Source organism: Triturus cristatus, chromosome 3_1, assembly GCF_964204655.1.
Source record: "Triturus cristatus chromosome 3_1, aTriCri1.1, whole genome shotgun sequence".
Lineage (NCBI taxonomy): Eukaryota > Metazoa > Chordata > Amphibia > Caudata > Salamandridae > Triturus > Triturus cristatus.
This window is the reverse complement of record NC_140583.1, coordinates 365,934,645-365,950,448: the sequence shown is the minus strand read 5'-3', so window position 1 is coordinate 365,950,448 and position 15,804 is coordinate 365,934,645. Positions and strand designations below refer to the sequence as shown.

Sequence of the window (15,804 nt, the reverse complement as noted above, 5' to 3'; positions counted from 1 at the left end):
GCATTTCATGTTTCAGGTGAAAGGTTTATTTTGGTCTCAACCAACAATGCGCTACAAAGGGTTGTGAAAAGTACTGATTTTATCCCAACAGAATGGAAAGTAGAATAAAGGATAGTGAATCGTTCCAGGTTCCACGTTGGACAAGCACATCAATAAATCAAGAGAAGACAACAGGTACAAAAACTTTAGGACACCTTCCTTAAAGTCAAAAGAGGAATTTTTCGAACGTAAGAAGCTTTCATATCTTCAACTAGTTGAGCAGCTACACAATAAGGTACATTTACACCACAGCATTAGCCAAGAGCGCCGATGGGATGATTCTGAATAAAGCTAGATTTTACAGCGCTCTCTAAGAAGACAGGCAGCATTCATAGCCCCTAAAAAAGAGAACGACAAGAGCGCCAATGGGATGATTCTGGATAAAGCTAGATTTTACAGAGCTCTCTAAGAAGACAGGTAGCATTCATAGGCCCTAAAAAAGAGAACGCCAAGAGCGCGCCAATGGGATGATTCTGGATAAAGCTAGATTTTACAGAGCTCTCTAAGAAGACAAGCAGCATTCATAGCCCCTAAAAAAGAGAACGACAAGAGCGCCAATGGGATGATTCTGGATAAAGCTAGATTTTACAGAGCTCTCTAAGAAGACAGGTAGCATTCATAGGCCCTAAAAAAGAGAACGCCAAGAAAGCCAATGGGATGATTCTGGATAAAGCTAGATTTTACAGAGCTCTCTAAGAAGACAAGCAGCATTCATAGCCCCTAAAAAAGAGAACGACAAGAGCGCCAATGGGATGATTCTGGATAAAGCTAGATTTTACAGAGCTCTCTAAGAAGACAGGTAGCATTCATAGGCCCTAAAAAAGAGAACGCCAAGAAAGCCAATGGGATGATTCTGGATAAAGCTAGATTTTACAGAGCTCTCTAAGAAGACAGGTAGCATTCATAGGCCCTAAAAAAGAGAACGCCAAGAGCGCCAATGGGATGATTCTAAATAAAGCTAGATTTTACAGAGCTCTCTAAGAAGACAAGTAGCATTCATAGCCCCTAAAAACAGAGAACGCCAAGAGCGCCAATGGGATGATTCTGGATAAAGCGAGATTTTACAGAGCTCTCTAAGAAGACAGGTAGCATTGCCCCTAAAAAAGAGAACAATAATGAAACTAATATCAAACAATGAACAGTCGAATAACAAAGTACAGAGTTGTTTTATATCCCTTCGTTTTAGCATGATAATGTGTTAACAGAACTTTAAATCATGTATGTTTTGAGGCAGTATTTATACCGGATGTTGGAAAACGAGTCCGAAATGGTTTGATTGGCCTCAGCCAGGGATATTCAAGATGCTGGACAGCAGATCAACACTAGCCTGAAGCAGATTAACTAAATATCAAGTAAACCACAATTTTTTGTCAAGATAGGCATACTGATGGAAATCACGATAAGCTTTAGCAATCAAGAAGAACACCACAGTTAACACCAAAATAGTCAATAAATCCTCTAGAGGAGTTTACCGAAGTGCAAAAAACTGCACAGACGCAACAACTTTGGTAATAATGTTATTTGAACAAATTATTTGGTTATTCTATGAACTGAAATAAGAATTAACATAAAAACACTCCCCGTGAAATCTGGGGAATCAATAAATGTGAAAAACCTGTAAACATGTATTTACTGCATTGATGTGAAATACTTCAAGCTCTGGTAGGTTGGTTGGCAAACACTTGCAAAATGTTAATACTGCTTAATTTTCGATATTTTCTTTGCACATATATCATAGGTGTAAAATGCTTCAACGGAAAGGACATTTCAAATAAGCACAATTCGAAAAACTGAGTCCCGAACATTAGCAACAAAATAACGATATATTTACCATACATAGATCAGGCTAGGTTTTATCCCGGGGCATACAGATAGCATAAAATGGGAAAGGTAGACTGAAACTGTAAAGCACACTTTCAGTCCTAAGTCCTGCGCTCTGGCCAGTGCACTGCAATACAACATGAGCACAAGCCTCTCATGTTTACTTGCTGCTTCTTTCACCCTGAAAAAACATACTTGACGTTTGTACCCACAATTCCCAATTGAGCACATTTGAAAGGGAAATGGCCCCGAAGAGTGACAAAATGTAGTCTTTACTGCCCTCCCGCAGCCCCAAGTCTTTCCTCTGGAGCCCTCCCATGACCCCTTATTTCCCTGGCTGGAGAGGCAAAGCCTGGCGACCCTGAGTCGCATTTCCTCTCCCACGCAGCATTCCTCTGGGCGAACACGTCAATGACGTGGTGCTTGCAGGCTCCTTGAAGACCTTGGATGGTTATACTTGTATATATCGCATTTCATGTTTGCCTGGCATGACAGTGACGTATCGGACTTTTCAGAGTACAAAGAATCAGAAAAAATATACATTGTCTGACTTGTGTGGACAACTCGACAGATTATACCTATAAATATATATTTTGTTCCAAAAAACCTTAAATAAAGGCGATTTATTTTTGTCTTTCTCAAACTGAGAACATGTTTTCATAGCATGATCAGCCATTAATGACATTATTTATAATCATAATTATTAATGCATTTCTGGTATCAAAAATATGTTTGCTTCAATAAACTTAAGTAGCAAATATGCTGGTTATACGTTAAGATGAATAATTGTATGCATTCAAACTGACATGGTGAAAGGCAAATATACTTTCGAGATCAACAACATACATGATCCGAAACGTGTTTGTGCATATAAAAAACAGCTTTCAGAAGCTCACAAAGAGGTGTGTTCCAATACTGAATTCTCTGACACGTGGACACACACGTTCAGACAGAAGGCCGCAGGAGGGCAGCAGCGAGTCTATTTGCAAGCAAGTCACACATTTAGAGTTTCAGCAGTTAGTGTGGAACTGAGCACTTGGCAAGACCCGAGGTAACGGTTGTAAGATGTTTCACTTTTTGCTTGCCAGGCTAGGCTATTATTTGAGCACCATGACAGAACTGGGCGCACTGAATGTGAAAGTATGTGTAAATATCGTTTTCTTCTATAAATACATGAACACGTCTCAGGTTGCGACAGCCAAACGGTGGAAAGAGTCAGTCAAGAGAAATTATTCGGAATTTCATTTGTAAACTGGAACTGAAGATCTGTAGATTTGGATATTGTCTCTAATCAACTCCATCAAAACCTTGAGCATTTTCAATTGCGATGTGAAGTTTGTCCCATAAATCTTCAAAAGACTCGTAGGGTGGCAAATCCAATCGATTAAAGCTGCCAAACAAAGAGAAGAACTTCATCATACAAAGTGCCTGGTATCACGTTGAGATATAAGAATTCTAATGAATATAGACTTACCAAGTGTGAGCTCTAGGTAATTTTTCAGGGGTACCCCACTGCTCAACCGTAAACAACTGCGGTCCATTTGAACCTAAAACAAAATAGGAAATTATTTCAATTTGACATCTTGTTGTGATCTCCTTTGATCAACAATCTAGACACAAACGAGAACATGAATTTCGTTCTTTCTGTCAATCGTGACAGCAGTACCATCCAGAGTTCTTCCTCAAAATCATACCAAATTAGTTACCTTTGGTATCGTTTTTTCTGGTATATACTCTATCTAACCGCAGATTCCTGACCATGGGAATATTTCTGCCTGAGACCTCTGATTTCCACCTCTCCCAGATGGCCTCCCCAAACCAGCAGTGACTCATCCATGAGCACCCTCAGCTCTGGAAGGGAGAAGAAGAGGGCTCTGCCACTGGCCCAATCACAGTCGAGCAGCCACCATGACTGATCTTTTGCAGTCTCCTTTGAAACCTGGATGGAATGCAATAGGTTCCCTTGGTGCTGTGTCCAGGTGTGACTTTGGCACGTTGATATTGAGCCCTAACGATGTTAGTAGGTTCACCATTGTCCTGGGTGGTTTACGACTGCCACGGGCAAGGTTACCTTTAACAGCAAGTTGTTAAGGTAAGCAAAAGAACTGGAACCACCAATCTCTAGGTGTGCTGCGACCACCGCCATCTCATTCGTGAACACCCGAGGGTCACTGGTTAAGGCAAAAAGGAAGCACTGCAAACTGGAAATGCTCCTGGCCCACTGCGAACTGCAGGTATCGCCTGTGGGCCTGGAGGGTATCCTGCAGATCCAATGCCACAATCCAGTCTCCAGGAAGCTGGCATTGGCTGATCGGAGTGCAAGGCTCATGGAGAACAACATTTTTCTGTCAAAATTCTCAAACGCTTGGATTCACAGTCAGAAGGAGTAGTAGGAAAAGCATTCAGATTGACCCACCTAGTGGATACCTGAATCCCGGACTCTCTGGAGTGGGATGTTGTGTGAGGAAGGCAGGCTTGGCAGGCACTGGGCAGGCCATCACAAACCAGGAATGGCACAGTTCCTCAGAAGGGTGTTACTAAGTGTCTTGTTGAAGGTTAGGAGTGGCTCACTGGGAGCCTGACCAGGTTTCAAAACTTCGATTAAAACTTTAGTTTTTACTCCATGGTTGACAATATTAGGTCTAATATTTCAGAGCTGCCTTTCACATTATGACAGCGAAAGAGGGACAAAAGCAAAGGAGGAGCCGCAGGACTCTGGGGAAACATGAGGCCAGCTTTAGGTGAAACGTCAAGCCCTCTGGCATCTTGAAGGTATTCAAACAAGTTGTAATGTCTGGACCCTACCAGATGTTATAGGCAAGGCATAGGAGTAAATAGGGTCTCCAAGGAGTTGCGTCAAGTTCTTGGTGATTTTATTTCAGACTCGGATAGCAATATAAGCTGTTGTTGATGACATCTGCATTGAGGTAAATGGGGCCGGCAGTGGAGGTAGACCAGAGCCTCCCTGAAGGTTTCCACTTGCTGCAAAGTTGCTGATTCGGAACTTAAGGTGCGTCAGGACTAGACTCGGAACCAATGGAGATCAGGAGTGAGACCGGGAGGCATGTTGACACCCTTGCGCTCTCTCTAGAGTTCAACAGTGGTTGGAAGAACAAATTACTTATGTTTGAAAATGAGTGTTCTGGTTGATACTCTATCTAGCTGCATATTCCTCACCTAAGAATATTCCCAAGGTGTCCGACTGGATCTGGAAAATCTTGAGCACTACCTCTGAGCACTGTGGCATCAGTGGCTCCTAATCAACATCGTCTGCGTCCAAAGTAACATGCATAGTGCCATATAGACGCCACTCCGGGGCGCTGACAGTTGCTTTTTTCCATGCCAACAGTGCGGACACGGAGAGCACTTACGTAATTTTTTTTTACCACCTTTTCAAACTTTTTGCCAACTCTTTTTTAGTTACTGCTTCCAGTGTGCTAGGGAAATATCTCCCAACAAACCTATGGGTTTTAAATCTTGTAGGGAAATTACCAAGCAGATGTACGTTTCTGATTCTTACTTGGTTTGTCTTTGGTGCCTCAGGTCGGACCACAACTCCAGGGTCTGCGCTGTCAGTGCGGCACAAGAATGTGCTGTCATTCAAGATTTGGTAGGCAATCCTGGGCCCAATCATGGAGTCGGCCTCGCAAAAGGTTGTCTTCCAAATTGAAGTTATCATTGTGAGGAAATGGGGTGTATTATATGGTGTGGTTGTTACACTTACCAATCCCTTTAGGTCCAGTAAGTTTTGTCTGCAAAACCCTCAGCTCAACCCTGGGTAGCTGTGTCACTGAGATGCACAGCTTACATAGAGAAACAAGGGTTAAGCATTTAAACAGAACCAAAACAACTGAAGAGGAAATCGACATGATACTCAAGAGATTTATATAAATAGGTTGTATTTTTATAAGAATTTAAACACTAGAACGAAAAAGATCCACCGGAGGGTTCCAGAGATATACATTTTACAAGTAATAATGAACAAGTTAATTACCTTTGGTAATGCCTTATCTGGGAGAGACTATCTAGCTGCAGATTCCTTAACCTAGAACAGGGGTCTCCAACCTTTTCTGTAGTGAGAGCTACTTCTGATCAGTGAAAATCATTGTGAGCGATTGAACGCTAAGTAACTCGCCCATTGTTACCAGACACCCTCACACCCAGTTCCATTGACTAAGGCTAATGAGCATAGAACCAGATACTATGGTATGAAAAAAATATTTTGACTAGGGGCACTATGACAGGACTGTGATGTGTGTCAGTGAGAGGTGGTCTTTGGGGATGTATAAACGTGTGCATATGAATGGGATAAATGAATATGGGTAACTGTAGGAGGCTGGCTTAGTATATGGTGTACACCTATTTAAGTGATGCACCTCGCATTAATCCAGGCATCCCTTAAAATGATTTTAGTGGTCTCTGATAACCATAGAAAGCTCTCAAAGTGGTAGCTGTGGAGAGCAGCCTTCAGGCTTATCTTGAAGGAGTGTTAGGCAGCTTGTTTTACTTGTTTAATCATGTAGTATAGGTTAAACGAAAAAGAACCACACAGTGTTTATATAAAAATACTTCTATTTATTACACAACACTCACTAACACATTAGTATATCTCCAGCCCGGAGATATCAACTCAATACACAAAAATACTTCAATTGAAAAAGGGTAAGTAGCCCTAAATACTGTGGTCTCCAGGGGAAGACCAACCCATATATTAAGAAAGTAGAATGTGAACTGTAAAGGAGGAAGGGACTTGGACCAGAAGACACAGAGGAGCTGGGGACACAAGAAAACACCCAAGGTAAGTACCCAGGAACCCACGGAGGCTATGTGCAGAGTGGGAACAGTCACACGCCCAATGGAAGTCAATGGAGAAGTCGCAGTAGCAGTTTTGCAGAAGAACCACCCTTCCTAGATGGCCCGAAGAATCCTATTGGAGGAGGAGGGTTGGAGAGCCACCCCACCCGTGGATGCCCCGGAGACCAAGTTAACTACACCAGGGTAGCCAGGTGCATAGGGGTGAAGAGATGTCGGACACCTCTGTAGACGACAATGGACGACTTGGAGAACAGTGCCTCTGGAAAAGAAGGTGAAGAAGTATGATGGAATCCAAGGGTGGATTCTGGAAGTGAAGAACTTGCAAGCAGAGTGGACAGATTCTATTCCAAAAGGGACTGACCAGGAGGCATGGAGGAGCAATGTCCGCCGATGTCATACGGTTCAGAAGAGTTGGCGGTGACCATGTCGCTGCAGCTGTGAGGACCAGGCGATGCGGAGGGAGACCAGGAGCCCTGCACAAGCTGTCTTACATCGGATGTATGGGAGTAGGTGTGGCATGGAGAACAAAGAAGGAGCAACGCTGGGAACAGCAAGGTTTAAGGGACTCACCAATACCAGGAGAGTCAGCGTAGACCACGAACAAGTAGGGGAGCCCACTGAAGCAGGAGAAGACCCTCAGGAGGACCCAGAGGCCAAAGGCACAGGAGTCGCAAAAGGACCTCAAGCAGCTCACAAGAAGGATGTCCCACGGTGCAGAGATGTGGTGATGACGCTGTACTTTGCAGGTAGAGATGCAGGAGGCTGGAGCTTCTTGTAGCTGGAAGATCAATGGAGTGCAGTGCCAACAAGCCTTGGCAACGGCAAGTCAACACGTTGCCCAGGGGTGCGGTCCGAGCGGTTCCAGCAAGGGATACTGGCCTCAAAATTGCAGAGAGGACAGGTCAGGCCTCGAGGGAGTTGCAGAACCACCACCTGTATTGCTGAGCCTCGGGAAGTGCGTGGGACGTCAGGAACAGGAGACCAGTTAGCTTTGTGGTGGTGACAGCAGATGCAGGGGAGTGACTCCTTCATACCAAGGGAGATTACTTTGGGTGTCCTTGATGTCCATAGGTCTATTGAAGATCCTGCAAGAAGCACATACACAGATGACAAACAAGACTTGCAGAACAGCAAGACCAGGAGTCTCCCTTGGTGCAGTCTCAGTTCCATGCGAGGTCCAAGTGTCCAGATGGTCGAAGAGAGACGTGGCTTTAGGCTTGAGTCTTGTCCCACGACAAATCTAAGGAACCACCCATAGGTATGCTCTTAAGTACCATAGGTAAAGGGTTGGAACGACTCAGGGGTTCCTCCCAGAGGAGGGGCTGGACAGAGGGGAGGCTACTCTCATGTCCTTTGTCCAGTTTCTTGCCAAAGCGGGAGCCAAGGATTCCCCCAACTGGCTCAAACTGGAGTATGCAAGGAGGGAACCAAATGTGCCCTTCAAAGCAGTCTTGTGGGGCTGGCAAGTAACCCTCCCCCAGCCAATACACTAAGTCCTGTGTGAGAGGTGGTCACACTTCCCTGCAACGGAAAACCTATTGTTCTACCTTCTCCTGCTCAAGCTTGGCTCAGCAGCAGGAGGGCACAATCGAGTCTGTGGTCAGCAGCAGCACTAGCTTGATGTTAGACCCTGAAGAACGAGTTACTTACCTTCGGTAACGATGTATCTGGTAGAGACGATTCTAGCCGCAGATTCCTTCACGTAGAATTATCCCCAAGCGTGAGACTGGATCCGGAAACTTTGTGCCACAGCATCCCTGCGTGCCGGGGGCGGGGCGACATCACGCGACTCCGCCCAGGTGTCGTCCGCGTACGTGACATCAGCGAGGTTACATAAGACCCACCCCGGCGCGCCCACGTCAGTTTTCTTCGGAGAACTTTTCCGCACCACAACGCGGAACCACCAGATAAAAAACTGTGGGAGCATGGAAACAGTGTGCGAAGAGCAGAAAAATTGTAAAGAAACGGTGACTAACAACACCACCAGAGTAGTGCCAACACCGCAGAACCCAAGGGCAGCGAAAGAAAGAGAGAAGAACAAGTAGAAACCTGCCCAGTCACCCTGCCCGCACATAGACAACCTCCCATCCCTGTGCGCAGGAGGCAAGAACAGGCAAAAAAGTCATGGCACACGTAGGAAGCCCACCCCCCTCATCCTGAGCAAGGAATAGGACCAGTCCAAAGACAGACAGGGACAATAAAACCTCCAAGCCACCCCAACCTAGAGGGCAACCACCCACACGGGGCAAGACAAGGCCAGATGACCCTTAATCAGAGGATAGCAATGGAAGGAGGGGAGGGGGGAGAGAGATAGAGAGCAATCCCCCCAAAATCCGGAGTAGCCAGAGCAGCAGGGCACCGGAACACCGGAAGCCCATCCTCCAAGGACCAAAGGAGAAATGAACTGCCCCCAGACAGAGTCACCCGCAAGAACAAGGAAGGCACTCACAAGAGACACAGCCACCCACCGGGAGGAGAGTACCGAAGACCAACCCAAGGGTCCTCGCAGAATAGGGGAGGAAGGGCGGGCCGCGAAGGAATCTGCAGCTAGAATCGTCTCTACCAGATACATCGTTACCGAAGGTAATTAGCTCGTACATCTGATTGAGACTACTAGCCGCAGATTCCTTCACGTAGAATATCCTAGAAATATCCCCTGAGAAGGAGGGTCTGCGAAAGGACCCCACCAGCCAATGCAGAACAGAGGGCCCCACAGAGGAACAGAGCCGTGGACCAGGTAGAACCTCGCCCCTGCCAGGCCAAGGGAATCCCCACAAGCAGAACCCCACCAATCCCAAGGGGATGTAGGAGGGAAAAAAGGCTGAAGAGGCCCGTACACTCACAGCAGAGGAACCAAGGGCAAGGACGGAGAGGCCGAAGCACCCCACTCCCCTCAAAAGGCAACATAGCTTCCTCCCAATGCCAAGACAGGAAAGCGGAAGAAGAAGAAGCCGCCTAGAGGACCCAAGGAAACTAGGGACAAAAAGGCAAACCCACTCCAGATGGAGAGCAGGCTGCCAGCCAGAACAGAGCTGGCAGTCAAAGCCAGAAGCAAGAAAAACAGCCCGGTGCCCCAGGAAGGCAGAGTAGGCGAAGCCTGGCAAGGGAGAACACAGGATCATCCCAGACCTCAGGACAGGAGCAGGGAGAGGAGGGGATGCCCGGGCACACCACCACGAGTGGCCGCGCACACGACTTCAGGAAGCAAAGCAAGCTACCTAAACGCCATGGAGAACAGACACCTGAAGGCGACCAGAACCCTCTAGCAGAGCGCAAGCTATATGACAGCTACCACTACCCCACATAGGGTACGTTAAGTCCCAATAAATGGGAACCCTCTTTGGAAGAACTTCCGCAGCAGAGGAAAAAACAAAAGAGCCACGGGGAAAGATACACACCCGCTGAAGGCTTGACAAGCAGCCCAAACAAAGCAGAAGACCCAATCTTAGAGCCAAGTCTGCGCAACAACTCCTGCAGAACCACACACAATCAACACAAGGGCCGTCCAGCAGCCAACAATGCCAAAGACCCAAGGGAGGACGTAAACGACTAGAAAACACACTGCACAGTCAGCACAGACGGCCTAAGAAGGCCCAGAATCAACCCAACTCAGAAGTCACTGAGGAGGGGACGGAGGAGGAGGCGAGAAGGAGGAGGAGGACGGAGCCCTGCCAAGAGCCTTTGGATGGCGGTGTCGGCCGGGGCATGGAACTACAGGCTGCCATCAAACAGAAGGTCGATGAGTTGATCCCGAATATTCTCAGGGAATACTCCGAAGCCAAGCATGGCGACGGAGAGCGACAGAAGAAGCCATGGCCTGGCCCAGCACCTCTGAGATGTCCAGAGCGGAGCGGAGAATAAACGCCTCACGCTCCTGGCCATCCAACGCATGATACCGCAAGTCCACCAGGCCAGACTCCTGGGACGCCGCAGATCCCAGAGACTCTGCCGAGTACCACAAACAGGAGGAGGCCCTAGCCAGCACATGCAAGGTGTTAAGGGCCCGCAGGTTGAGGCGAACATGTTACGTCCCCAAGAGTCCAGCCAGCGGGCCTCTCGGGATGGCGGAGTCAACAGCGGCAGCAGGGAGGGAAAAGTGGTCCTCAAAAGGGAGCTGGCGGCTGAGGGGTGAAGGGAAAGACGCGCGGGGTCACGCGATGCCGGGAGGTGCCGGTGCAGAAGATGCTGAGGCACCTGGTCCCCTGAGACAGGACACTTCCAAGCCCCCGTCAGGGAAGAAAGTAGCGAACCTTCAAAGGGAAGTAAGATTTCCCTCACACCAGAGCCCTGGTGGAGGACCTCCAATAGATGGTCCGCCAGAAAATGAGCCACCGGATCACCCATGCGCAGGATACCCACAGCCGTGGACACCGCGTGAGCGAAGGCCGCACCCGCCTCTGTAGGGCCCCGCGGCGGAGAAATAAGATCCTCCGTGGGCGACGGCTGCAAACTAAGGCGGCCGTCCCAAAGGACAAGCGGAGCGGGCAAGGGCCAGATCTGGAAGTCAGAAGGAGCCGAAGAATGAGGGACCTGCCGCTCTTCCTACGAACACCTCTGCCCCAGGAAGGGTGGGGAGCTGCCCTTCGACGCCGGTGAAAAAGACACCACACAGCGACCAGTCTCCGGGGAGGATGACACCAATATGCATGCCTCTGGAGAAGGAGCGTCCGAAGTCGAATTCGCGGTACGACCCCTGCACGGAGCCGTAGAATCCGCTGCCTGAGGTAGGACATCGGCACCAGCCGTCGTCGCCGGACAAGGGACCTCCAAGTCACCCCACACCGGGGACCGGAGTGGAGACCGGAGTAGAGCCGGAGCCACACCGGTCCCGGGGCGCCGCCGGAGTGACGCCGACCCGACCCCCGCCGAGGCAGCCACCTGCGAGGGGGATCGAGACGGCCGTGGGGAGTGGCACAAAGCCCTCCAACACCTGCGGCCCAGAATGAGGCGAAGATCGCTCAGCAACCCATGCGGCGGCGCCAGGGACGATTCAACCTCCGACTCGCCCTCCGACGAGGCAGCCACCTGTGTGGAGGGACGAGAGGGGTCCACCGAACTCCGTGGCTCCGCACGGTCCAGCTGCTGCCGGCACCGTAGCGGAGTCACCTCGGCCTTAGACAGGACCACCCCGTCAAAGGACCGATAGGGGCTCGGGGATGCGACCCGAGCCCCGGCGACCTCCCGCGACACCACAGGGACCCCCGCGGGAGTTTGCGGCGAGGCATAGACGCCGTGGCCTGAAGGAGGTGCCCCAGAGGACCCGCACCCCAACAGTACCACATCCTCCAAGCCTGGATCCGAACCAGTCGACGCTGGGGCCGGAACCACCAGCGGCGCAGCAGAGTGCCCTGCGCAGACCGAGGGATCTGCCGACGCCCCAGGAGGGGAAGGAGAAGGAGACGCCAGCGAGGCCTGCAAAGCCGCCGCGTATGTCTCCATTTGGACTCTTGATGCCCCAACACCGGGAAACGGTGGATAGGACGACACGCGGGCCGCATCACCCACGGAGAGTCCACGCCCCCGGGAGGCCGGAAACCAGCCCCTGGGGACAAACTGCGACACTTACCCACCAGGGAGCGACGCTCACGTGACATCAGAGAAAGGCGAGGACGACGACCACTGCCGAGTCTGAAGCCGTCTGTCGAAGCAGACCGAGGGGAGGACGTCGACTTGGAGAGACGCGCCGAGAGAAATTTCATCCGGCGCTCCCGCCGCGACTTCGGCTTCAACTGTTGGTGCTGCGTACAGTCTGTGGTGCCGTGATCCTCCCCCAAACACCACATACAAATGAGATGAGGGTCCGTCGCCGACATAAGATGCCCACAAGACGTGCAAGTCTTAAAGCCCGAAGGCATTCGCACACTGTTCCACTAAAAAAAATGAAGAAAAAAAGGACCTAACAGGCCCGTAGCAAGGATCGGAGGTGCGTTGCACGCGGAAAAGGAAAAAACTGACGTGGGCGCGCCGGGGCGGGTCTTATGTGACCTCGCTGACGTCACGTACGCGGATGACACCTGGGCGGAGTCGCATGATGTCGCCACGCCCCCGGCTCGCAGGGATGCTGTGGCAAAAAGTTTACGGATCCAGTCTCACACCTGGGGATAATTCTACGTGAAGGAATCTGCAGCTAGTAGACTTTATCAGATAGGCCTTTACCGGGAGTACAGGAGGGGTACTCCAAGGGAGCCCCCCAGTACATGAGATCATACATCAGACACTGGATTTGGGGTTGAAGTATGATTCCAACATGTTTGATATCAAACATGACCAATTTCGGTGCAGTCACTATATAGTTAAACATGTCGTATTGACTGATGTCCACTATATGTTTTAAAATGGCAGCTCTTACAAAACCTGGAGAATCAAATCTGGGGTTTGTAGTTGTGTCCTGCTCATGCAGGGGCAACCTCACACTCATAAACAAGCACCCTGCCATCAGGACTAAAGACCCTGCCTTAGAGGTGACTTATAAGTTTTAAGTGAAGTGCCCTTAGATAACTTATATCTGTCGTCAGAGGTGCAAGCACCAACTCACACATTCTGCAAAGGCAGGCCTGTAGTCACAGTTCAAGTGGACTCACATGGGTGGCACATTACATGCTACAGCCCATGGGAGACCCCTGGTGTACCAATGCCCTGAGTATATCTTAGTACCATATACTAGGGAATTACAAGGGTACACTAGTAGCCAATTGTGGATGTACAAAAGTAATTACCATGGTCAATTTAGGGAGGAAGCACAGTGACTTGGGCACTGACCACCAGGATCCCAGTCAGACTAGGCCAAAAACAAGCTGACACCAAGCAAAAAATAGAGGTAACCATGAAAGCGGATCCTACGTTCCTATAGTCACTGAGAGTCTATGTCGTATAAACTTATGGCACTGGAATACCTTTCGTCCTATGTGGCACCGTTACATGCATATTACAAAAATATTTGTAAAAGATTTAATGGGAGAAAATTCAAGTGTGGAAAACGTTATGCAAAAGTTTTCATTATATGCATTATTTTTCTGCACTTTAAAGTATTATTCAGTTATAAATATATCACTGAGTCTCCCTGCCACTGGGAGCAAGATGCCTGCTATGCGTAAAGGCGACACTTTGAAATGGTAGAAAATTAAACTGAAGAGTTAACTCTATGTTTATATGGATTCCATAAAACTCATCATTTATAATTGTTCCCATTTCCAAGTGTCACTTTTACAAACACCAGACATCTTACTCCCAGTGGTCTGTAGACAAGGTGCATATTTCTAACAAAAAATAAAGCCATTTGTTTAAATTGGAGGAATTTAAAGTGAAGAAACATGCTTCATAAAACATCAAGACGAAATTGGCTTAATTTAAAGTGGAGAAAAACATTAAGACTTAATGTTCCATAGAAATATTTTTCTTCACTTCAAATTTCTCCCATTTGAAAAAGACTTTTTTTCATTTATTAATATGGCACAGTGTTACCTGGCAGCAAGAGGCCTGCTGTTTATAATTGTGACGCATTTTAATTTCTACCATTTAAAAAGTCAGAAATGAAACATCATTTTGTTTTCACACTCCAATATTGAGTTGACAAGGACTTTTTCAAGAGTTGAATACCTCAGTGCTTCAGTTCTTCACCTCTGTGCCCGAGTCATAAATCTGACTCCAGCACTTCTCATTATCAGACCTTGCTATCTGCAGCCTGAAGAAAATAATGTAAAATAAACACAGCTTTCCCTTAACTCTAAAAGAAAAATGTGACCCTGTGCTTTTTAAAAATTAACATAAGGCTTTGAGCTACTCTGAAGGTGTCAACGAGCTACTGGTAGCTCGTGATCGACTGGTTGACGTCAACTGCCTTAGAAGTATCCCCAGGAGTCAGACCGGATCCAGAAATATTTCTTGAGGAGTACCCCTGGGCACCGGTGGGTAGCGTTGTTAGGCTCTCTGTGTCATCATCTGCATCGTCCGCACCAGAACTGACGTGCGCGGTGTAGGAAAGGGCCACTTTTTTACATGGTCACCCCCACTTTTTGCTCACTGGTACTGATGTTGTTGATTGATAGTGCACTGGGTCCCAGCTAACCAGGTCCCAGTGGCAATGCTCTTTCCCTAAAAACAAGACAAATGCCAAATTGCAACCCAATCAACAAGGACTTTAGCACCCTTTTAAGACCCAGGTAAATGGTACTTCTGGGGCCCAGGACACAAGTACTAAAGAGGGTCTCCAAGGGCTGCGGCCTGTATTATGCCACCCAAAGGGACTCACACACCAACTGCATGCAGACTGCCATTGCAGGATGCGTCAAATGGTGCAAGCCATTCCGAAAACACAACATTGTCCACTCCCTGTGTGCAATGCCTAAATACACTGCATGTACTATACATAAGTCACCCCTACAGCAGGCCTTAGAGCCCCAAGGCAGTGTGCATTATATTACATTGAGTGGCTCCTCTGCTTGAGTAGATATGCCCCTGTGATATCTTGTTTCATTCCTAAACATTGCAAGTGATCAGGAAGCCTTGCTCCCTGTTCCACCACGGATTTTCCGTTTGCATGGAGGGAGCTGGCGAGAGTGGTCGCAGCGACTTCCGGGTGGTGAAGGTCACGGGAGGGAGCACTCCCTCGCTTACTACTTAAGCCACATGGCAGCGCAGATGCGCGCTCCGGGCGCACCGCTGGGGTGCATAAGGTGCGCCAAAAGCAAGCCCGTGTGTGCCCATCCGCGCCTGGACGTCACCCGGAGCCAGGACCCCTGCCGCTCTGTCCTCAAACACTTTAAACGAACGAAGAAATGCCTACTAGGGGGAGGAATTAATCAGTCTTGCCATAGTAAGGAATCCCGGGGCTGACTGTAGGTGCTGGAAATCATCCTCTCCTGTCCCTATTGTTTTGTTACTACAAGAGCCTCGCTCAGGACCTGGAGTTGAGTTTAGCAGGAACTCCCTATAAGAGCGAGGTTATCTCTGTCTTAGATTCACCTGCACAGTTAGCTCCTACCTTAACCCTGCCACTCACCCCAGAATGGAAGACCTTCCTCTGCCATGTCAGATCCCTGCCTAAACATGCGATGGCAATATGGGATATACTGTCCTCAGAAATTCCTGATTTGGGGGTTCCTCACAGAGACATGGTTAAAACCCTCCTCC

The 15,804-nt window shown here is 48.6% G+C and overlaps 1 protein-coding gene across 4 annotated transcripts in view; it reads right to left on the bottom strand.

Moving 5' to 3' along the window:
- Positions 1 to 2,451: 2,451 nt before the first annotated feature.
- The window catches only part of NEDD4 (NEDD4 E3 ubiquitin protein ligase), a 1,922,401-nt gene continuing 1,909,048 nt past the window's right edge, over positions 2,452 to 15,804 (bottom strand). For all 4 annotated transcript variants that reach the window (XM_085644133.1, XM_085644134.1, XM_085644131.1 and 1 more), the window contains 2 exons: positions 3,335 to 3,407; positions 2,452 to 3,250 (listed from right to left, as the gene is read on the bottom strand). In XM_085644133.1, coding sequence (XP_085500259.1) covers positions 3,148 to 3,250; positions 3,335 to 3,407 — 176 coding nt within the window. In that variant the 3' untranslated portion in view covers positions 2,452 to 3,147. The remainder of the gene's footprint in view (positions 3,251 to 3,334; positions 3,408 to 15,804) is intronic.